We start from the raw sequence: 24,645 nt of genomic DNA on the forward strand, positions 1-24,645 counted from the left end.
ATTTAAGTGGCTCAAATAAACATAAAACAAATGACATAAATAGTCTTCAATTAAAATACAATTTGTGTAAAATTCTGTGCTGATTTGTTAGAAAAATTAGACTCGACTTTTACATTTTAAACCCATCCAGGCCCAGTTTACAACTACGGCAGGAGGAACTGAACACAACCTGAGAAACGTATTTGCCTTCAGTTACTAACCCAAGTGCTTAAACAAGTCTTAAAACTCTGACAAATCACCTTTAGCTTCATTGTTATGATTCGTTGAAATTGTTAGTCACCCAGCAGGATGATAAAGGTCCTTTAGTCTTGCAGCTACTTTGACATGTTGTAGCAGGAAGGTTGCTCATTGTATTTACTAAAAGACTCATTGCAAGTCATGTCAGGACAAGGCAGATATTAGAGTCAGAATTCAACCTGAAACTGAGGCTAAAAGCTATAAACCAGCCATTACTATTTTGGCTACAGACACCTGTATCACACCTGCTGTCAAACCCAGTTCAATGTTTGCTATGCTAATAGCCTGTAGTTAAACAAAATATATCTTGTAGGACAGACATTTTTGACAGCCATTTTGTAGAATTGTAAATGTTTTTTGTTTAGCTCAAATGATCAAGCTGTTTGTTATAATGGTGCTAATTCAAAGTACACATCGGGCTGTCCTTTTGTAGTTTATCAAATTATACTGTATAAAACATGTTATTTTGCATCAGCTAGCATGAGAGTTGACACAACAGGTTTTTCAAATGTTCTTCCTGAGGAGGTAAACATTGACTGGGTGCCATCACCTGGGGCAGTAATGTGCAGAAAGGCTGTTATGTTAAGCCTCGTGCCAACTCCCGGCTCTTTCGTGTAAACTTCCAGGTTGAGTTGAACTTTTTCTCCTCTCCATTTTTTTTTAGTTTTTTTTAATCAGCGGTGTCATGTTTCCTAGTTAAAAACAGGTTTTGACCTGGTGTGATAAAGAAACTGTAAGATCAACACAGTCCTCATTAATTAAAAATAATTCTGAAATGCAACAAAAGCTTCTTTATAATAAAATTATTTGAGAATAATGACATGTTTAAGTACTACTTTTTACTTAATACATGTAATTATATCAACAAATACAATTAGGTGATGCAAAAACAGATAGATTAATAACCTAATTATGTTGACATCAAATGGAGGCTCAAATAACTGATAGTACTTTGAAACAACATATTTTTTCAATGTAATAACTAAAGAAAATCTTGTTGGAAGGACTGAAATGTTTTGTTGTACTAATTAAAAATTGTAATTTTAGAATTATTTTAGTTGATTGTTCATCCTCTATGGATCAAATTGTAAATTACATTCAGACAGGATTAGGTGGTTAACTGGGATAAAGACATGGAACAAAGGAATTCCCAAAATGAACCAGAACAGGAAAAAAAACAAAAAAAAAACAACAGACACATATTTCACAGCCTACAATAAAGATTCAGGGGGAAAAAATAAAATAAAATAAACATCCAGAAACCAGACAACCACATGACGTTGGCACCAAGTGCAGCTTTATTTTTTGCAAATACACTAGAAATGTTTACAAAAGCACTGTAGAAACTTTTGTGCAGTGTAAATTATCAAAACTAAAAATGGATTACTTTGAAATCATTTTGCACCTAACATGACAACAGGATTGTCACTTTCAGCAGCAAAACAAATTAGTACATCTTTTTAAGGACATGTCCGTTAGTCGCCGTGAAACCTAACAGAACAAGAGCTAATTCTTCAGACCTCAGTTGAAAGGAAGGTATGGCACAAGTGCTCATCCCTGAAGGAGGGCTTCATTCATCTATATGAAGGGTCAAACAGCATCAAAAGATAATCAGCCTTCCAGTAAATCGCTCCAGTTTGACAGAAATGGTGCGTTTGGCTCCACAAATACACAATTGTATCATTACAATTGTTCATACTCGTCCGACACAAGCGCCGAAATTAGTTCATTTACACTCTCATAGACATTTTACAGAATGCTCTCCGGCCCCGCTGTGAAATACTGGACCACCGTTTAACATTTTTGGGTTAAGAAAAATAAAATGACCAGAACTGAAATGCGCTAACACTTAAACTTAATTAAAAAAAAAAAATCACTCTACAGAAAAAAAAAAATTCTACAAAATAAAATTCACAAATTCAAGAAATACATAAATATGTGACCATTTACAAAACATCCACTCTTTCATTTAAATGTACACAGTATTGGATGTATTGCTTTAAACTGAGATATTCTCCTGCTCACAGAGAGCATCGATTCATTGTTTGCTTTTGCACTGGTGAAAAAAAAAGGAAATACCAATCCACCTGCCACCTGTTTTTTTGTTGTTTGTTTTTTGCCTTGATGTAAAAAGGCACATAACACAAGTTCACACATAAATTAACACTGTTGCAAATACTTCAGATACATAGTGGCACACTTGTTTTACTTTTTTTGGAAAAAGAGAAGGTAGGCGGTAGTTTCTGTGGCACAGCCATTATCACAGAGGAGAGTAAACACTGTACTGGGGCAGATCTATGTGGGTTATCTTTGGTCAAGCAGGGACGAGCCACTGGGTCTGTGGGACTGGACGCAAAAGGTCAGTGTAGTAGAAGTCAGACTGGTGACGGCTCAGGTGCGCGCTCGTGTTTGAACAGACGCTGAACAAGCAACGCGCACGGTCTATCTGGGAATTAAGGTCTTTCAGGTTCAAGTAAAGATTTCCTCAGAGGTGAATCGTGATGTACTGTGAGTTTACGTAAGGCAGATGTTTCTTAGCGATAGGTTGAAATGAAAAGGCCTTTAGTGTTTGTTTTCACTTCCTGGTGAAAAGAGATGAGAAGATCAGCTCAAACTGGAAGTGATTACAGCTGTGTTCTGTGCTGAATAACATAATCCTTTATCTTAGACGACACTGTGCCAACAATAATAATGATCACGTTAATGGATCAATCTATGGATTATGTTATTGGTGCAAAAGGTTGATGTTAGACATGCTCCGGTCAACGTCAACTGAAATCACTAGATTGCTAGAAAAATATCAAACGTACAACATGACCGACGGTCGAGCTGAAACTCTAGCTTCCTCTGTTGCCTGCTCGTCAACAAGTTATTACAGACTTTAATTACAGCTTTACAGGAGCAACTAGAACGACGCAATTACCTTTGTACAAAACTAGTAATAGCTGGCTTTCACAAGGTTCACGACAACCTGACCATCTCCAGTTTCACATTCATTCAAAAGTGGTTCTCAGGCTTCTCATCTAACTGGACACAAGGAAGTGAAAACATGTTTTTTTTAAAATACACCTGCCACCTGGTTTTATGAACCTACCGCTCAGACCGCTGACACCAGAGATGGTACTGATGTAGCCAGTTGTTCCTATTTGTTTACTAACCCCATGTGATACTGTCACATCATCAGCAAATTGTGTCTACGAATCAAAAACTGCTACTTTTTTAAGAAAATAAATGACCACACACTTTGGACTTTTGTGCTCAGATGACAAAAGGGTTGTGAAGTCAGAAAACTTTTAAGATTTAAGACATTAAAAATAAGCATCTGCATCAACCCCCACTATGAGCCCGAAATTGTATTTGGAAAAAGTCCATTGGTGACAGCCATTCCTTTAGCAGCAATGAAAATATACACAAGTATATCAAAAGAAGACACTGTGTGCTGAGAAGCAAGTAATGCAGAAGTACTGTGGGGATGTTTTCCCATGAAACCCCCCTTGAAATAATCCAGAACAAAAGTTGAAATGTAATGAATATATGGACCACCTAAATTAAAATGAGACGAAAAACATAAAAAAAAGTACAGAAACACACACACGGGGCACAATATGCAGACAAAGTGCAGGATTTTTCCCACCTCGACAGTGTTATGGCCTTAAATTCACTCCCTATTGAGAAACGTCAATGGCTCTGATGACCAGAGGAGACATAGGACTAGTGAATCGAGTGCTGTTTGCTGCCCTTGCCTCATGGACTGCAGTTACAGGTATAAGACTCCCTCCACAGCCAGTGCTAACTCTTTTTTCCTCTTTGTAATAGTCACAGAATTGAACTGTGGTTTTGAAAATTGAAACTGTACGTACACATAATACTACTAGGAGCACCAGAAACCAGGTCCCCTTGAGTCAAGGACTGCGATTCAGTAGCCCACATTGTGCTTTCTTTGAAAAAAAGTAACAGTGTACAAAGTTTTCTGCACTCCATAGAGGTCTGCTCACTGGATTTTGGTCAGGTGTTCAAAAGCTCCCCACCCCCCCCAACACAGGTACAATAACGTCACAAGATTTCCAGCTAATTTAGAAAATACATGAATGTAAAGAAATGGTTGGACCATTTTAAGGCAAAGAGCAGGTTGGAGTTTCCCTTGTAAGTTCTGCATTTGTTTTTGTTTTTTTCTTTCCTTGTTTTAGATGTAATAGAGCCTGAAGGTTTATCAACTTCATCAGGCCACTGTTTCTAATCCATACATTGCCCGACTAGGTCCTGTCACCTTCATTTTATAAAGAGGGGATGGGTAATGGTGTCAAACAAGAGAAGAGGGCGGGGCCAAAATCTACATTTACAGTTGCCCATTAAAACAGGACACTAGATTTTAGGTAGAAAGTGCACAAACACCTGTCTCTGCCAAATGAAAGTGCAGCATCGGTGTGTGCACTCACTTATTAAAGAAAAACTGCTATAGTCTGGCTCAGATATTTCAGAATAAGGATATGCTAAGGTCACGTTTGTAAGCAAATCTCAAGTCTTCCTCCAAACCGAGGCCCGTCACAGTAGCGTCCAAAGGATTGAGTTTACAGAGCCTTTTTAGCTGTTGGCTTGAAATGTTCCCACTCACATAGCAGGGGAAAGAGGAAGAGTTCAACCTCTGCTGTTCTGGCTGAACTAGTAAAAACAGTAACTGAAATGTTGCAGCAGAGTCTGCTCCGGAGCGCCCTTAAAAGCGGCGATACCTAGGCTACTGTGTTCCCTTGGAATAAAATTAGGAAAAGAAAAGGCGGTTCCTGGCCCAGCCTACGCACAGGGCCTTCATCTTCAAAGAACCCAGCGGGAGGGTTATGAGGAGTAAAGGTGTAAAAGAGTTTGTCGTGTTGCAGTACGGCAGGCAGTGGGGGGCCATGCTCAGCAGGTAGAGTAGAGGAGGACAGACAGTCATTAGGAGCTCAGAGGAACAATGTCTATGTTGACTAAACATATATTGGGCTCTTGGGGCCACCACCCCCCGAAAAAATATGTGAATACGAGCCCCACTATGTGAGTAAAACCCCGCCCGTGGTAATGTAACACCCCAGTGCCGGTCCCTCAGCCCCCTTCCTGAGCTCCACCGTTGGGGCAGAGATCTTCCACCAACACTTTTAGGTCTCCACTGGAGACATGGCAATGTAGGAACCGTTCCTGGCTGGCTTGTTGCTGGATGCTTCTGTCGGCTGCTCTGGTTTGTCGCTGACCTGAGTGTAGGCCATGTCGTCTTTCGTTGGCTGGATGAGAAAAGTAAAAGTTAGTACCATCGCAGAAGCAGTTGTCCAGACATTCTGTTAGGCTTTAAAAATAACACTGAACATGGGGAAAAAGTGTTTGGTCTGTTTAAATGTTCACAGTAAACCAGGACATCACTGTTAACCACCACACATGGACAAAAAAAATTAAACTGAATATCCAAATGAACAATAACACCATGATGAGCCATTGGGTCAAAGGAATGTGATGGCAGGTAAAGACAATTAAATATATTTAAAATGTGGTGATGATAACAAATTATAATAAAGAGAATAGCAAACAAGGCAAAAACAGAAGACTTACAGCAAAAGAATGAAAAGCCTCAGTAAAATCAATACGTTTTACTTCATTCTAAAACAGAAAAGGAAAAAAAGGGGGGGGGTTATAGAAAATTAAAATTAGAGCATGGTTAATACAACACTTTATCCCACTGCAATTAAGCAACAACAGTCATCGTAGATGTACATGAGAAAACGCATGACCCTCTCATGTCTTCTGTGTAGCGTAGGGTGTCATCGTGGACAAATGAAATGGAATAATTCAAGGTTCAGTCTGTAACATTTAAGTCTAGGCTGAAATCAGGAGCAGGACTCGCTCACCAATCTCTATTTTGATCGACAATAAACATCTGCTGCTGACAGATTTATGCATTAGTAGACATGAGAGTTGCATTTGTCTTCTCCTCTTACACCAAGTATAAACATTTCTAAATATAATCAAACCATTTCATCACTATGAACATTACAGGCCTGTGTACTTTGAACCATTCCCCTTTGCCAGGATAATCTCCATCAGTAAAGGTAGCTACGGAACATCTGTGACTAAGACATGTATGACTTAACAATCCCAACCATCAAACTAAAAAAAAAAACCACCATTGGATAACTGAGAAAAACATCACATGCAAGCTTCACTGTAGAGGAATCATGCAACAGGTTAGTAAACATGTGCGTAGCCTGGGGGTTAAAACATGCAGCAGTGACGTTCATTATCACATCTAAAACTGTATCCATGCAAAAAGCTAGACCATTTAAAACACAAAGGTTAACTGTGACATGTCTCGGTCTCTACATTAACTCCATCTACACTCATGTGAGAGGGGATTAATCAAACCCGACTTAAGGATTATTACTATGATAATCTACACCATAGAAGGTGAGGTGGTTCTTACCTTCTTCTGACGGTTTCTGCAGAACAAGACGACGAGCACCATCAGGAGGATGATTCCCATGCCCACTATGAATAATGGGAAGTTTGACACAATGTTCACGATGAGGAGCAACATCCTCATCTGGGCTGCTGAGTCATCGTCAATAGTTGCCGTCTAAAAAAAGAAAAAAAAAGGCAGTGACATTTAATCACTTATGTGGAACATTTTTTTTTCAGTTCAGTTCTTTGGTCTAGTGGGATCCTCACCTCATTGACAAACATGATGGGGAAAATGGTGTGGTTAATGAACCTGGTTTTACTGGTGAAACAGAGGGAGAGACCAGCAGGTCAGAGAGAACATCTGGCACAACGTCAGGCTGAAATCAGTCCATCAGAGTGTGGCAACAGCAAAGTGGGTTAACAAGTTACGCAGAAGTTTGACTTACGGGAACCCTTGGACTCTTTTCAAAATGATATTGAGCTGGGCACGCTTACAGGCACGGATAGGAACTCCAGTGGTCTACAAAAAAAAAAAGACATTTGTTTTTTTTAACAAGGTATTGAATTAAAACTCATAGCATTTGTGGTTGAATAGGCAAAAAAGAAGAAAACTGAAAGGTACTTGGTGCTGTGTTTATATTAAATTTCATTTAATTCTGGTAAAAGGATTAGTTTTAAAATGAAATACAATTTTAAGTTGAGAGTGAACTTCTTGTCATCGTGAACAGTGGGCAGCTTCAAGCAGCACTAAGCCACCACTGCTCTTAATAAAACCCTTTTCTGCTCAGACCAAATTAAATTTGTAAAAAAAAAAATACATGGAAAAGTAATCAGTAACTCTGACAAAGGAATTTAAACAGGGCCACGCAGCTTTACTGAAAACAGAGTTTTGTTCCTGATAAACGTAGATAAGACTCTAATAAATCATTTAGGTCTAATCGACTACACCTTTACAATCAGCCTACCGGTTGCAGGTCGAGATACGTCTCATGTTCTTCCTTGTTTGGGTTCATCCCTTCTACAGCGTTGATGTAGGCAGGATCTGCTTGATAGAAGTGTGGGAAGGACACCACGATGGGAGCACCTTGAGGAAAAACAAGCAAACAACAGGTTAGTCAAGAGTATGTTAGAGTAAACTGATTAAACATAAGCAGTTAGCAGGATCAAAGAGGGCACGGCAAACATGACTCAGTATGATAATCAGCAGTGGGTAAACACGTCAGCTAACTGTCAGTGGCAAACACTGAAACTTAGCTGACGTGTCTTGGGTCAGCAAACACTGACTGATCATCATCAACTACTGAGAAAGAAACATTTGATGTTTCACTCTGTTTACATCAATGTGAGATTTTAAAAAATATAACTCAATTACGCATCTACTTTTACTCACATCCATTCAAAGTTACCTAATTATGTTTTGTCAATTTTACGTGATGTTTGTGAAAGTAGACCCCTATGAACGTTAAATAATGACTATGACTTTCTCACTCCATCCATGTCCTGGCCTGGAAGGTTAAAGGGGCATGTGTATTAATGACAGTACAATGACTCTATGGGTCAATCACAGAGGAGATTGCTCCATCTATGGAATCACTGTTGACTCAATGAGCAGCATGAAATTTTCCAATAGTCTAGTCAGTACTGTTAATCATTGATCCCTGTATCGTGTACAATCTGGCATGCTCAAACAGAGGGAGACACACAGGACAGGGGACACGGTCACTGACTCAGGGGCCATTTGGAATTCTAAAAAGTCTGTGTCACAATGATGGGCCTGGACTCCAAAAAAAGGTATAAAATGGTAGTGGGTTACTGGGTCAAGGTACGTGGTCTGCATGGTCGGTCAAAGAGAGGGGGGAAGGAGAAAAAAAAAAGAGGTGTCATTCCTACCGTCACGACAAACGCTGACTTTAAGCACCCCGGTGCCAAGGCAGTCTCCAGCCGGCACACAGAAACCCTCATTAACAGGGTTTTCCGAGGGGCTCATGAGGACATCGCGGGGGGGTGCAAAGCGGTACGCCGTGATGCCTTTAACCTCCACGTCTTCCACAAAGGCTAAATGAATAGACCTAAGAAGAAGAAGAAGAAGTAAAGAACATCATCTCACTGTCCGCCTGGATGAAGGATATTATATTTAAGCTCTTATTAAGCACTAATTAACTGACCCAGGATCACAGGCTAGGTATGGGTGTAAAACTGAAGAGGGCAAGTCCAATGAGAAATTATTTAATTCCAAAACAAACACTAATCATTAATGGTACATGTAAAGCTGACATTTATAATTCTCAAAAATGATCATGGCAATTACAATAACCATTTAGTTATAAGGAAACTGAGCTTCTGTACAACAGCTGTAGACTAATTGAGATTTACATGAGGGTTGTAAATGTCACAGGTGTGTTTATGTAGGAAGTTGTTCCTGTTGCAGTGCCCATGTAATGATATACACAATAACAGTACTAACAGACTCACAAACAGGACTACTTGGAGTCATATGGTTCTGTCAAATAACTAGACAAATAACCAGAAAAAATTCATAAAAACATATCATAAACGAGATTATCTTTTCCTGCGTATAATTACTTCCTAGCCTCCCAGGGTGTGTCCGGGTCAAATCCCTGCATTCTCACGTGTTGTTTTGAGTCAAGCCTTTCTCTTATCACACAGTTTATCTACAATTTTTTTATCAGTACATCCACGGGCTCGTCATGAATGACTCAGTCACATCGGCTGGACCAGAACTCCTGGTCCTCATGCTATCTGGATTCTTTGACTGTAAACAAATGAGTCAACACGCACACACACACAAGTGTGTTTATACCTGCAAAGATCAGCAGCAAAGATGTAAAGCAGCTCGTTCCTGTTTATGAGAGGATGAAAGACAGCGCCATCCGTGCCATTGATCATGTTGCTCTGGTTGGAGGACCACCAAGACATCTGCCTGTGGGTTTTTCAGAAAATTAGGCACGTTAGTGTTTGGTGTGGCTCAGGTACAATGTCCAAGTCACATTATATTTCACTTTAACTTCAAATAGTTAATTTGTCTCAAAGTTGTTGACCTTTTTTAATTAAAGTCAACTGTAGTTTTATTCTTAACAAGTGAACTCTAAATGAAAAGCTCTAACACAGAGAGGTAAGTAGATCAGGATCAGGATCTAGCAGTAGATCTCAAAAGGAGTGCTGGTAGATCCTGAGCAATTACATTTAAAGAAACAAAAAAATAAATTATAGATTTAATTCTGTTTTAAGATGCTAATCACCTGGGCTAAAGTAAGCAGCATAGAAGTATTGAGTCAGACGGTATTGTGCCATACAAGTGTGTCCACCCCTGGTCTAGACAGCTGCTAATTGATACAAATGTCATTTTTAAACTCAGTTAAAACCGAATTTAAACAAAATTATTTAAACCATTTTATCCTTTAATAGATCTGGAAGAAACTCTTAGTGGAGAAAAAAACTATCTCATTTTGATAGCTTTGTAAGCTGTAATCATAAAGCATTTGTGCATTGGTAAAGTATGGAGGTTTCTACTGGCACGTGCCATTCACATTCAGGGTGCAAAGTCACCCCTGATAACCAATCACTTATTTGATGGTCAAGTACTTCTGCCTTGGACTTCTAGGTTGTAAATGTCTTTGTAAATACCCTGACCAACAGCTTCAGTTTAATCATTGAAGAAAAGAATGTAAACAGTGCCTGATATGAGTCATTACCTCAGGCCGTTCCATGTGTCGATCTTGCCATAATCCATGTAGTTTTGCTCGCCAGTGTGGAAAACAAATTGTCCTTCATGGGTGCCATTTTTCTGGGGGACGGGGAGAAAATAAAACAGTGTTCAAACAAGACACCGAGTCACGACAACTAACAAAAGAAGCATGGGAACTGCCCAAGAAACACTGCTTTGTGTCTGCACAATAATATTCCTCCCTGCGAGTATTCTCACCGGACTATACAATACAGATTTGGTTATTGACTAGGAAATATGAGAAAAAAAAAAGATCTGTGGGAGTTTTCACATCCATTGATTCGACTTCTGACTAAAACAAACCAACATTTGGAGAGAAGTCTTTAGTCAGGACTGAATCTATTAAGAAAATTATTCAACTGAACCAAAGCTCCAATTCAAGAATTTGACTGACATTAAAATTCCACTGTGTTTCACACGGACGCTTAGCACATGACAACATGGAGCGGAAGATACGGGGAGTAAAAGGCACAAATTACACTTGCATGTGTTATTTGTACAAGTATGAGTCAGCATCAGAAGACGACTGTCCTGACTCTCTTTAAAATGGAGGAGGAAGTAAAATCAACCTTCATCAGCATGTGGCCAGTCTCACTTCTTATAACGGTAGTGAAGACTTCCTGTAGTCTGATGCTTCAGTAACCTTGAGAGTCCAGTAACATTGAGGTTTCTAAAGGACTTGAGTCTCAGGAATGATCTCCAAAAGTCACATAAAGAGACAGGAGTAAAGTAAGAAGTAAAAACTCCATTCAGTAATCCTCACCTTCCACATAAGCCCAAAATATTCGTCCACTTCGGGCTTCATGGTTTTGACCTTTGAGAGGAGAGGGTCTTTGAATCCCCATAAAAACTCGTGCACCGTGCGGTTAATGAACAGCTCCACTCCCAGGCTGTTCATGTACATGGACACGAAGCTTCGCAAAAAGAAAGAGTAGGAGTTCAACTCATTCATCACCGCCTAAAGAAAAACAAAAGACAAGGAAACAAAGCATTTATATCAAAGAGTGTGGGGACTTTATGAGTCCAAAGGCTCATAAACAGGAGGTGCAACTACATTCACTTTTGTTTGTATTTTGAGTGCCTAATTATTTTGAAATTGTGACAAAGAAAGAAAAAAGTAACAGCAAAATCATTTAAAGTTTAACGAAATTAACCCAAGAACACTTACACCAAAGTGAAACAATGGCGTGTAAGTGACAAAGTCAAACAGAAACAGACCTGACTAACTAGCCTGCTTCTTGTCTAAACAACACACACACACACACGAACACACACACACAATACCTACCACATATGGAATGTTGACAGTCGTCAGGATGTCAACCTTAGGGTCACCAGCTGACTTCTCAGGCACAAAGACAAAAGTTTTGGGGTTCAGTGCATAAACTTTGGTGCCGTTCTCTAGGAAAGTGACATTTTCACGAGGCCGGTATTCCCTGGTGTGGAAAAGGCAGAGGTCAGTTATTCCAGGTGTCTTCTGTACAATCATTTCCTTAAACAACACTTCCATACATTTAATGTTCTGTGTACAGCTACCCTCATTTGTTCATATTCAGTATTAAATTTTTGTTTGTGCAAAATTAGGACAAACCAACCTGTAAGTGTAAGGTCCAATTTGTTTAACCGATGCCCTCTTGCCAGCCACAAACTCTCCAGGATTGGTCACATTGAAAAAGTAATACTCCATGTAAACAGGGGGCGGGGGGTTCTTCCATGACTCAAAAACCTGGCTCTTCTCTGTCAGTGTAAGTTCCTACCAGCAAAAAAAAGGTCAAACACATTTTCAGATTAAATAAATAAATAAATTAAATACATACACCTTTATTTCTTCAATTCAGTGACATTCTTGTGCACAGTCTCGCTATGTGTGTGTGCCCCACAGTCAGTCTTGTAATAAAGGTACAATTAAACTACTGGCAAAAAGTGAAAAGCCCAAACCCTGCACCTCCCTGTAGTCTCTAAATCATCTGAGGTAAGGAAAGGCATCGCACACAACATGGAACTTCTCCTGTGAGTGTTTCCACACAGAGAACAGGTCAAAGCAAACAGAACAAACGGGAGGAAGGTTCAGGGTTGTTTTCCCTTAGGTCACGTGAGGAACACAAGCCCAGTTGTAAGTGTGAGTGACATAAGAATGGCTGACACATGTCTGAACACAACTAATCAGTAACTTTAACACCACCATTAAAGTGAAGAGGAAAACACAGAAGTTGAAGACTTTTTTTTTTACATTTTGGAGGAAGAAACAATCAACTTCCTTTTGGTGACATTTAAATGGTGGGCTTCTGAAAACCACCCATGGAACAGACTGTACTGTATCATGAGTGAAGGGCATACAGTGCATTGTCTTCTGCAGGCCCACAGGACTTGAGAAAATATAGCTTTTGAGGTGTGTCTTTGGTTTCCTGCTTTGATTACAACTTCCGTTATTTATACATGTGGGGCTCTATACATTGTTAGCCAGGTTCCCCCTGTCGACATCTAAGAGTAGTTCACATAAAGGGGCAAAGAGGTGAACAAACAAGTCCTTTGATAGATGCACGCAAGGAAAGTGGAGAAAAGGTTCAACTGATCAAGATCTGTTGGAGCTCTTTTATATCACTTTTTAAATCAGATAAATGAAAGTTATGCATATTCTTATTGAGTCTGCCACAACTTCAGTGACATTGCAAGGAGCACACATTTCTTCAACTACTGCGTAAAGGAGGAAGTGTCCGGATCTCATCAGAGCTGACTCAACCTAAAAAAAAAAACCCATTCTGTTGCCATCAGGGAGGACAGTCTAAAAATGAATCTTAATGTGTTTAATATTTGAAAATCTCACGAGTCGTCATGAGTCCACCTCTTAATTAATCACTGAGGTGACACAGCCACATGATGGAAGAATTGCTACAGAAGAGAACTTCAAACAAACAGAGCAGACCTCGTATGGCCTCTCCTAAATGACAACTTTGAGGAACAGACGTGCCTGTGTGTGACTTCAATCATGAATCAACTATTATTTGCCAAGCTTGGATAAAGTCGTCTTTAGAAAGATCTTTAAATGTTGTGGAAATTAGAAGTTATGTCTCTTGAGCAATCATAAAAGACATTCAGATGTCCTTAGTTTGAGGAAATACTGTTAAAAACCAAACAAACATTGCAATGTAACTGTATTAAAAACAGCTTGTTGTGACAAGAACCCGTTAAGGATTTGTTTAAGGTTTTGGGTTGGCACAGTAAATGCAGCCTTGTTCGTGTCGACCATGAGTCCTGTCTGTCCTCTCTACCTTGAATCATCGACTGTTCTGAACAAACTGTGTGGGGTGGTTCTAGGGCGTGGTTTTCTTTTCCTTGTCCTCAGAATGACTTCAACCCTACACAACCACAACAGGGTCTAAGAAACACTTAAATCGTACCCCGTAGGCTATGGAGTCCTGTCAAATTCCTGCCACATCTTCTACAAGCGTCCTCCACACCAGACATACAGGATCTGTGTCCTGGAGGTAACTCAATTGTACTCAACAACTGGGCTCCATTGTTACAAAGAGTGAGATATTTAACATAAGACTTAGGGGAAGGGGGGGGGGGTGGACTTAGAGTCAGTTCAACAGCACAGAAATCCTAATTCAATGAGGACAAGGTGGATTAGTTCTGCTGTCAGTCCATGTAACTGTGGTTGGATTTTAACTTACTCTAAGGTTGGGTTGTTGACTTAAAATAAAAGAGAAAGTTTTGAGAGCAACATCTAAATTCAACGACCTTGTTGGGAAAAAAATGTGTCAGAGTTTGTGCCTAGATTTCTTCCTCTTCTGAAGAAGAAGGTGAGGCGGGGGGTTGGGGAGACAAGGTTTTCCAAGTACAGATTATGAGTTTCCCCGAGCATCCAACACACCAGTGAATCATGTCAGGATGTGGAATGTGAGGTATTTCTGAGGCTGGGCAACAGTGGTGGGACTGCAGGGCGGGATTGGATGTCAGCTGCCAGAAATTACCTCCTCGACATATACATGAACACATATAGATGAACTCATTCACAGACGCTCAAACAGGAGGGGGACAGCATTAAATCATAGTGATGTTTAGACACCTTGTTGAACTAAATCTGGGGAAAAAAACCAACATAATTTTTATTGACAGATAAACCAAGATGTTGCTTTTAAAATGTAGAATATGGCCAACAGTGACGTTTGTAATACACAAAAAACCATGTTGGAATTTAGATTAAAATTAAATTGACATTAAATCTTAGAATACCTTTTTAAGATAACCTTTAACTCTACCTGGTATATTTACATTTGTAGATTATTGAAAGAAAAAAAAAAGATTAGTGACTCTTTTCGACCATAAAGGTGAAAGATTGCTTCAACAAACTTACTACACTTGCACTGCACTGCAATAAGTAAGGAGCTCCCTGGTTCGCCTTTGCACTCACCCAAGCCCCCTTCCCCCATCAATCCATCCATTGCATATAGCAGACCTAAACACACCCCCACTCCCTGCCCATCAATGTCCCTGCTGACTGAGATTTCAACCTTTCTTTCTAAGAAACCTTATTCTGGACACAAACAAAACAGAATCAGTTTATTCCTCGTCTGTGTCAGTACAACTGTTCCAGCAGGTCAATGACACCCATAATGGACAGGTTATGACCAGCCAGGAGCATATGAAACCACTGCACAACCATCGCACAGTATTGAATTCATTCATTTCCTCAAGAAGATTCTTCAGTGTTTAATCACCAACCACAATGTCTGTCAAAGAGAATAAAACTGTCGCAAAACAGTGAAAGGTCACGAAAAACAAACCTAACCTGAGGTTACAGCCTAAAAACCTTGCGTCTGCTTATTGGAATTAATTTATAATTTGAAAAAAATATTGTTTCTTAGGCCAGGTGTAGTAGGGATGAAATAAACATGCTGGTTAGGTATCGAGTTTAAATGACCAATTCATGAAACGTCAAAGCAGCACACAACCCAGAACACTGGGACTTACACGCCGATCAACCTCGGATCACGCAGAATCGAGAGACATCGAGGCGGGGATGCTTTGGGTTCACCCCGCAGAGGTGGATGCGATGCAAGATGCAGAAAATCAAAAACAGATAAAAAACAACAAAAACAACACACTGACACAAACACAAGTACACGTAATTAAATTCGGTGATCTTGTGACCCTGTATTAACAAACAGCAGCCGGATGCTGAATGCGCAGGAGCGTCCACTGCAGATGAGATGCTTTAAATGATGACACGCTATGGAAAGGTGTAAGAGTGGTGAAGGACAGTGGGGGAAAAGAGGACACCACACTCACCTTTTTTAACCGGTTGTGGATCATTGTTTGAAAGACTTGAGCCACGAGCAGGGCGATCCCCACGATCAGGAGGTGAGCGCACACGATGCCGGTGGCGTAAATGGCACAAGATCTCCGCGTCATGCTGCCGTCTGGATGTGCTGTCCCACAGGAATACAGGAAGTAACTTCACTGAAGTCGAGGTTAACTTTCCCCCCAAAAAGATTGAAAAAAAAAAACACGAAGAAGAGGGAGATGCGACCGGGAAGCGTCCAACAGCGGACACAGCGTCCCTTCAACAGCAGCAGCAGCGCTTTAAACTTCTCTCTCCGCGCCAATGGAGAGAAGGAGGGAAAAAGTATGAACGGTTTCCAGAAAATACTATAAGTGATAAATAATTGGCACTTTTTCCCCCCGAATTCTCCCCTCTGCTAATAGCGAGGGAATGCTGCTGCAGTGTACCGCCCGGCCGGTGTTGAAATGAGACAGCGGCTCTCAGCACATTTGGGAGCAGTAAAAGACCAGGAGCCTCCTCCCCTTTCTCCTCCCCCTTCCTCCTATACGCAATAATGAACATACTCAGCGTCGATTGAGGGGTGGGGGGGGGGGGATGCTGCCTGGTCGGTGGGTGTGTAACATGAAAGGGAAAAGGCGCCGCTAAGTTTCTTATCAGCACAACTGTTGTTAGTGTGTTAGCAGCAGACGACGTAAGAATAACAGAACCTTCACCTCATTTGCTCTATTTACGCAATATCACAGTTAAATAAAGTAGTCCTAGATTCTTTTGGGTGACATCTTTATGTTGTTTACCCAGGAGGCTGGTCGACAACATAAACAACCAAACCACTGGGATTATTAAGTGAATTAGCAGCGGCCGCTCACCCACACGGTGGTCTAATATAATGTTATTTTAACACACAACTAAAGTTTTTCTGAAAGTCTTCCTGAAATGACAAATCTCCAAAACCAGAGTTTCTAGATACATTTCGTTTTTTTTTAACCCTGTTTTCTTTCTTTTTTTTCCCTTTTTTTTAACCTCGTCGTGGTTCCTTAAATAAGATCAACTGCATATGAATACTGAGCCATTCGAATACCCAACGATCATTGACGTGAGCTCTTTGTCCGACCACGGGTTGCTCTGATTGGTTGAAGCCCTCCCGGACCACCGCTAGAGCCACACCTTCTGAACGCTGATTGGCCAGAATATGGCGAGTGTGATGTTGAATTTGATCGACTGATTTCAAGGCGGGGCCGTTATAAAGGGGGACCGACACGGGTAGTGAGGGAATGGTCCGTCGCTGCCGCCGCCGCTGCTGCTGCTGCTGCAGAAGTTTAACCACACAAGAGTCGTTGTAGTGGAAGAGTGGAGAAAACGCACATGATTTATTGTCTGCATTATGATCACCACGGGACAAAAGGCGTCGGATAACTGACAAATATAAATCACAAGTGCAGAAAAAGCGTCCTCTCTTGACATTGTTGGTGTCAGTAATACTGACGGTAAAGGGAAGGTGACAGAAAGAAGCAACATGGAAATATTTAAATGTGGTGGGGTTTTTTTTAAATAAAAAAAATCCTGTTTGCATAATAAACCTTAGAGACCTCATGCACAGAAAAAAAGTTGTACTTCCTAAAGATGCAGGGTACATTTAAATGTGTTTAATCACTTGAAAATTAGTATAAAAATTAAAATTATTGGTCAAATTCTTTTTATAGTCTTTTTTACTAAATAAATTAACTTTCTAATAACATATGAAATTATAGATGCTGTAAAATCACAAAAGAAATAGTACACCAGTCAGAGGGAAAAAATAATGCTCCAATCAAGACAATATATTTCATGTGCATGAATTCCAACATCCTGGGTCAACAGAGACTACACTGTCCTGTCTGTAGTCTAGATTTGAATACTAACAATTCTGCCTGGATTGCACAAAAGCAAAGACAAATATAAATTATTGAGCATGTTTTGTCTTTAAGACATTAAACATGGACAAAAAGAAAAATCAACTTGAAAAGCAGAAAAATTTTAAATAAAGCCAGACGTTACGTGGTGTCAACGTGGCAAAAATCATGTTCTTCAATAGGTAAATCTGGAATTAGGGTTGGTTAGTCAACATAAATATTTGTTTGTATTGTTTGTAAAGTTGAATTGCTTTCCCAATTGTGTACTAAGTTGGGAAGAATATAGTTTGGCATCCTCACATAGATAACTAGATTCAGATCTGCAGCAACCACAACACTGCATTTCTGCGACCTCTGTGCAGTGGCACTTCAAGGTTTCATACAGGATGCAAACAAACAGCCAAAAACTTGAATTTTTTTTCTAAATTTTAAATGCAGACTCTGAGTTAAGTGTGTCCATCATTTACAAAGATTCGTTCTGCCAACAATAAATCTAGATTGTTTTTTATTTTTTATGTTTTTTAGGAATTATACAGAAATTGCACTTTGCCCTGGTGGCTATTGTCTTCTACTTCCTGTCCTTTAATCTTCTGACACCTGTTTTGTTGTTATTTAGAGGATGTGGTCTAAATTTAATGGGATTTAGTAGGGCTTGTTCTCTGAAAATGATGGCTGTAACTGGCAGAAACCGAAAAAGCTTTTTCTGTATTGTTTGCCAAAAAGAGTGGTCACCAGCAAATAACATAGCTGTGCCTGGTCTGCTGGAAACAAGAACAAGACAGAGGAAAAGAAGAGACATGAAAAAAATATTCAAGGAAGAAGAAGGAATTTGTTCTTCTATTCATCATTTTTCTCATTTTCATGGAGAAAACCTTTACACAACATTTAATGTACCTTGAAGTTCAAACCTACCGACAGCTTTGTACTTACCGAGAGGGAAATTTGATGATTCCGACAATGCGTGGTGTTAAGGACTTGGTTCCAAGAAAAGCACTTCGTTGTTGTATGTCAGCTGATTACAACATCTGCATTCCTACTTTTCTTTACTACCTATTTCTTTCAATTTTCTTTGAACTGTTTTGTTGTTTTGAAGGACTTTTTTTGAAGTTATCTGTGAGAAGTTATCCTTCATCCAACCTATACTAGACTCACTCCTCCTCCTGTTTTCACAGCACTCACTCAGTACTTTTATTTAAAATCAGGCACTTCAAAGGCTCAAAGACTCCTAATGGCTTTAACTATGAATCATTTGAAATCAAAGCCACATGTTGTTTTTTTTTTTGTTTTTTTAATAAAGATATCTACTGGACAGCTGTATTCAGGGGCCTCTTTGGTCAGCACATCAGGAAATTGTTTATATTTTCTCGTAGGCTACAAAGGCTTAGCACTAAATTATTTTCTTTACTGTAATGATATATGTTATGAAAAATGTCTGTCTGTGCAGTTCCTGTGGAGTGCAGTGGTGGCAGCGTCATGCTTTGGGTCTGTAACACCCAGATTTTGTTCATTTTTCAGTTACAGTTACATCAGATTATCTACAGATTTACATGAAGTTGTACATAACAATGTAAAATGTGTTACTAAGATAAAAATTATATTTTTAAAATGACATTATACCAGTGGCGCTTTGGCCCAGAGGCAATGTCTCTGTCATTGGTGTGGAAACCCAGGGTTCACCTCCTGGACAAGATCGAATTCCAGTTAGGGAGGCTGGTACCTTCCAGTGGACTCACCACCCGCAGGAAGGTTCAGGGGGGGGGGGGGTTGGTACGGTGGCGGTTATGGAGACTGCTGCCCCAGCGACCCGGTGACGGATAAGTGGATAAAAAAGGATGGATTGACATTTTACCAGGAATACGAAAGCTTGTAATAGTCACAGTAAAAATCAAGTCATTAGAAACACAGGCAGATTTGACTCTGCTGACTTCATAATCCTTAATAATAAAGAAATTCAGATTGTCACTAAATGTAACACAACTTCTAGTAGTTTATAAATGTGTTCAAGAACTTTGGTCAAAATGTGATCACACTTTGAGGTCATCAAAGGTCAAAGGTGACGATTCCCCAGGATTCTTCAGTGCCCTCTGTGGCACTTGAAACCTCTAACTGGTGTAGGGCTAAAACAGGACACTGGGAATTTCCGTCTGCCACCAGTGGTATTTACAGACAACATTAGCCTCTTATCTCTTACCAGTAAATCCAGTAGGTGAGATGGAAGTGGAGATACGAGGATACTTGCTGAGATTAGGGAAATTAAACTAATCTGCCTTTTAGTTTTAAGATCAACCGGTTATTCACAGATTGATGGCAGCTTTGAGCTCTTTCTCTGCTGTGAATCTGAATCAAAACAATATATCCTGCTTTATGAGCGATCTGCTTCTCGTTGACTGGGGTTTATTTGAGGTTCGAGGATCTATTCTGCTATAAAATGGTGTGTGAGCAGCAGTGAGGGGAGCGACCCAAGAGGTGAGCGCGGTCATCCAGTCGCCGCTTTCATAAGTCATTCATAAATAAAGTGGGACAAAGGGACTAAAAATTCTCGTCTCGTCGTGATATACATCATGCCGTTTGATGTCGCTTACTGGAAGGAACTGACTGGGCTGGACTCTCAACATTAATGTAATTGAGTGTTACCTCATTGTGCTAGAGCCTCACGGCAATCCCAGAGGATGGGGGTCAGAGAAGGTGGGGGCGGCATCTGTTCAAACAAGAGAAGTAAAAAATGCACAAGAAAATCATCAGGGGGGAAGGATAACAGGCCAGTAATGCAGCAACAAAGTTTATGCCAAAAAAAGAGTGGGAGGAAGAACAGTTCACAACCTTTGTAATGGCCTCTTTTTATGTTCGGTCAGCAGAGCGACACAGACGCTTTTTTTTCTCCCTGGACACTGAGGACACACAGCTTTGAAGGCCTAGACAAAGCTGACTGGATATAACTTCATGAACATTTCTCTAATCTTTTTTTAGATGTGCTTTTTGGATGAGTTGTTTGAACTAGAAAATCTAAACCAATTAATTATCAGGTTTGCAAGTCATGTGAAAGTGAAAATGTGGCTAAAATGTATGTTAATACAAATGGTAAGGAATTTGGAATATTAAAAGTTCCAAAGTAAATTCTAGATGTATAATTAACCTTGATAATGGCAACATACAGTATCTGAATCCAAACGGTGAGACCTGGAGATGATTTTTCTAGACTACCTATCACATATGTTAATTTTGCAAAACCTTTGCACATCAGTAGTTTTTATTTTGTAATGATATAAAAATCATCAATTATTGCCATTGATGTTTGAGATAAATCATTCAGAACTTGGACATTTCAGAGTGTACTGAGTCTATGACAAGAAAAAAAAGACTAAAAGTAACAGGTAAAAAATGATTGGTTAAAAATTTAGGGTTAGCCAGTAAGCTAACAGAAAACAATCTTAGTCTAGAAAGAAAACCTTAAATTATCACATAAGGATAAAAATGGTTAAACTGAAAAATATTGCCTAAAATATAGCAAGAGAATTAAAGTTGTTCTTTTCACTTTCACACAAAAGTCTGTCCAGAGATGGCTAACTATATCATAGCTAGCCAAACCATAAAAAGCTAGTTCGGAAATTTCTTAACACTAACGTAACAACAACACGCTAACAACACAGACAGGAAGGTTTGGAGAAAAAGCTAGAGAAGCCAGATTGAGATGGTTTGGACATGTGCAGAGGAGGGACAGTGGATACATTGGTAGAAGAATGTTAGAGATGGAGCTCCCAGGTAGGAGACAAAGAGGAGGACCAAAGAGGAGATATATGGATGCAGTGAGGGAGGACATGCAGATAGTTAGAGTCAGAGTAGAAGATGTAGAGAACAGGGAGAGATGGAAATCAATGATTCACTGTGGCAACCCCTGAAAAAAGGGACAAAGCCAAATGAAAAAGAAGAAGAAGAAGAAGGTATCAGGAGAGAGATAGTTAGAAAAAGTTAGTTAGAAATTATGACAAATTGTCCAACTAATAACTCACAATCCAAATTCCACTTTCCAGTAAAAAGGTAGGCCAAAATAAAAAGAGGCAAAACAAAGCTAGCCCAACTTGCTAAACAACATTAGCCAATAATAACCCAAACATTAAACCAGAGAAGCATGGGAATTTTAGAAGGCAAGCAAATGCTAACTACCACTTAATCCACTTATATGAATTAAAAGTTGGAATACTGGAACAATGATCAACTACAGTAGAACTTATGTCTAGTCTAGACATTGCTGATTTAGCCTACAGACAGCTAAAGCAGAGCATTAACTGGGATATACTATCTACTATTTTTTTTTAACTTTTTCTTTTTAAATGCCATGCAACAAATTATCCTCCAGTCACATTCCACGTCAGCTCTCCTTATCGGCATCACCCTCTTTATAAACACAACAGAGGCAACAGCAACACTTTGTGTAAACACTGCTTGACATGGTAAGTGGTGTCCTTCATCCCACAGGGCTGTATGACGTTGGAGCCTGGTACCGGACATTAAGTCAGGGTTCTTGCGAGGCTGACACGGTCTTTGTAAGCTCGGTGGCTGACATACAGACATAGCTGTGGGAGTGGAGACATGCGAGGAGTGGCAGACCTTTTTACTGGAGGTGATTAATGGAAACTCAGGAACCAAGTGCAAAGGGAGGAGTTTACTGTAGTGAATGTAATCCTGGACTAATTCATTGCTCGCTCTCCCTGGAGAGAACCTGGGTGACCGAAAGAACGTGCTGTGCTGTCACGGACAAAAGAAATGTTGGAGAATGTGATAAACAAGCTGTTGAGCCCTGGTCGTACATCTGTACCACTTTAAGGACAGTTTTAAGGTCCTGGTACCACACGCCTCATTAATAAAACCTACTACTAGATGTCATTCATGGTTCATTATTAATATATTGACTTTAAGTTTCGTTTTAAAGCAATACAAAACAATTTTATACGTTACAAGTCATGCGATAATAAAATACATCACAGAATGATTTTTAACTTTTAACTCATACATTATTTTCAGGGACACTGGGAGGAGATGGAACCAATCCCAGCAGTCAACACTAGAGGGCTAGTCAGTACTCCAGTTCATCCCGGTCCACAAGGAACCCAAAGTCCATCTGAGTTGATACAGGGTCTGGAAAACTCCCACACACTGTGCATGTCTTGGAGTAGATGTAGTATTACTATTATAATTCTAATTCTAATCTACGTTATAATAATCCACAATAATCCACATTTCTTCTCTGTGGTCCCCGCTGTGCAGGACAGACCTCTTAAAACTTCATTCACTTTCTTTTTTTTCAATGACAATATTAAATAGTGTAGTTTTGAAGCAAAATATGTGAATGTGTTGACCTGGGGAAGGACAATATTCCCATCTACAAAAAGGGGGCGTTGCAGAAGAATGTTTGTGGAACTGCTGCTGTAGAAGAAAATCCATAAATATACATAATAGGATTCTTCACAGGTCTTTTTCTCTGGATGCCTTTACAGAAAAACATATTTTCAATTTGTCTTGTCTTAGGAGGAGAAACAGGAAAGTCCTCCTCCTGTGGCCTGCTCCTGTGGCCTCCTCCTGTGGCTTGACGTATGATGATCTGCTGACAACAGCCCCTCTGCAACCTTGCATTCTCCTTCTGGAGTGATGAAAACCTCAGAATGGGAACTTCCTGTAAACTCAAATAATAAAGTAAACGCTTGTTATATGTTTTCATATATATTCATTATAGACCCATTTGTTTGTACAATATATTATCTTCTCTGGTAACAAACTACATTTCCAGATTTAAATTTTTTTTTTCAAATATTATTTTTTTGTTGTTGTTGTCAGTTTACACAGAACACATCAGCCACAGCCACTGTTCATCATCTTATGTACGGTTTATGTTTTCTCGTGGTCAGCCTGCGGTTTATTTGTCCAGAACAGGTTAAGTGATGGAGTGACCACAGAATTATTTTGTCAAACTAGGTGTGGTTCATTTCCCACCATTCAGCTAATGTGTTTTGTAACAGGAGACAGCGAGTCTTTGTTCCCACTTGAGTAGCACAGTGACAATTTAGGAATTCTAGGAGGCACCACTGTCACACCGCATTACACTGATGGAAATTCTCCAGAACCTTCAGTATTTTTGAAGATCCGCAATAGCACTCGGCTCACTTTGAATTCTCCACAGTTATCATCTACAGCTCTGCTCTCCCCCGACTCAGAGTTATGCAACAATGTGTTCATTCAGCATTCAGCCCCAGGCAACACACATGTAGTTTTGAACCTGTACATTTGATACACTGTGCAACATCACAACAGACCACACGCTACTGGCCGGTACAGTGGACCGGTGGATAGTTTGTGGATCGTTAAGGAGCAGAACATTTTTAACATCTATCCAAACATCCATCCATTTTTATCCGCTTATCCGTTACCGTGTCGTGGGGGCAGCAGTCTCTATGACCACCACCCAAATCACACTGCACCGTACCAACCCCTCTCCCCCCGAATCTTCCTGCGGGTGGTGAGTCCACTGGAAGGTACCAACCTCCCTAACCGGGATATGATCTTGCCCAGGAGGTGACACCAATGACAGAGACATTACCTCTGGGCCAAAGCGCAGCTGAAACAAAAGATCTGAATTTACTCTATAGTCATAAAGTCTAAAATTATTTTAAATGAAGTAAACAATTGAATTAAATCAATTTATTATTATTTTTTTCCTCTGCAGCCCGGTACCCAATGTCCCACGAACTGGTACCAGTCCACAGACCAAAAGTTTGGGGCCCCCGGTATAAGTTATAGACTGTTGTGGACTGTACATACAAGTAACATCCAAAAGAAAAAAACATATAATATAAACTATGAATCAGCGGTTAATGTGTTTGTAAACTGAAGTCCATTTGGAGTCATGTTGTATTCCTTCTTAACAAAAATATAATTTGACATCTGTCAAACAAAAGAAGCTGATGACTCCTCGGAGAATTGACTGGGCCTTGGATGTAGGAAACTGCAGAATCCTGCAGTGCCACTCTTGTATTGCATCCTGTGCGGGGAGCCAGCGAAGGTGCTAGCACATGCCA

At 39.9% G+C, this 24,645-nt stretch overlaps 1 protein-coding gene and 1 long non-coding RNA gene across 3 annotated transcripts; one reads left to right on the forward strand and one right to left on the reverse strand.

Moving 5' to 3' along the window:
• Positions 1-1,512: 1,512 nt before the first annotated feature.
• scarb2a (scavenger receptor class B, member 2a) lies at positions 1,513-16,171 on the reverse strand. 2 transcript variants are annotated; one of them, XM_008335936.3, is made up of 13 exons: positions 15,695-16,171; positions 11,998-12,155; positions 11,691-11,838; positions 11,166-11,360; positions 10,371-10,462; positions 9,479-9,598; positions 8,548-8,726; positions 7,623-7,741; positions 7,104-7,177; positions 6,925-6,976; positions 6,680-6,832; positions 5,812-5,859; positions 1,513-5,489 (listed from the first exon to the last, which is right to left on the reverse strand). In XM_008335936.3, exons 1-13 carry the CDS (start codon positions 15,815-15,817, stop codon positions 5,367-5,369), a joined length of 1,584 nt encoding a protein of 527 aa, XP_008334158.1. In that variant the 5' UTR covers positions 15,818-16,171; the 3' UTR covers positions 1,513-5,366. The 2 variants fall into 2 exon arrangements, with proteins under 2 accessions (XP_008334158.1, XP_008334160.1); XM_008335938.3 differs by lacking the exon at positions 5,812-5,859 and having other exon boundaries at positions 5,353-5,489.
• Positions 16,172-18,902: 2,731 nt separating this feature from the next.
• On the forward strand, positions 18,903-24,052 carry LOC112486482 (uncharacterized). The gene is made up of 3 exons (XR_003048936.1): positions 18,903-19,060; positions 22,598-22,709; positions 23,102-24,052. It is a non-coding gene; the product is annotated as an uncharacterized LOC112486482 (long non-coding RNA).
• The last annotated feature ends 593 nt before the right edge of the window (positions 24,053-24,645 follow it).

This window comes from Cynoglossus semilaevis, chromosome Z (genome assembly GCF_000523025.1).
Source record: "Cynoglossus semilaevis isolate Cse_v1.0 chromosome Z, Cse_v1.0, whole genome shotgun sequence".
Taxonomy (NCBI): Eukaryota; Metazoa; Chordata; class Actinopteri; order Pleuronectiformes; family Cynoglossidae; genus Cynoglossus; species Cynoglossus semilaevis.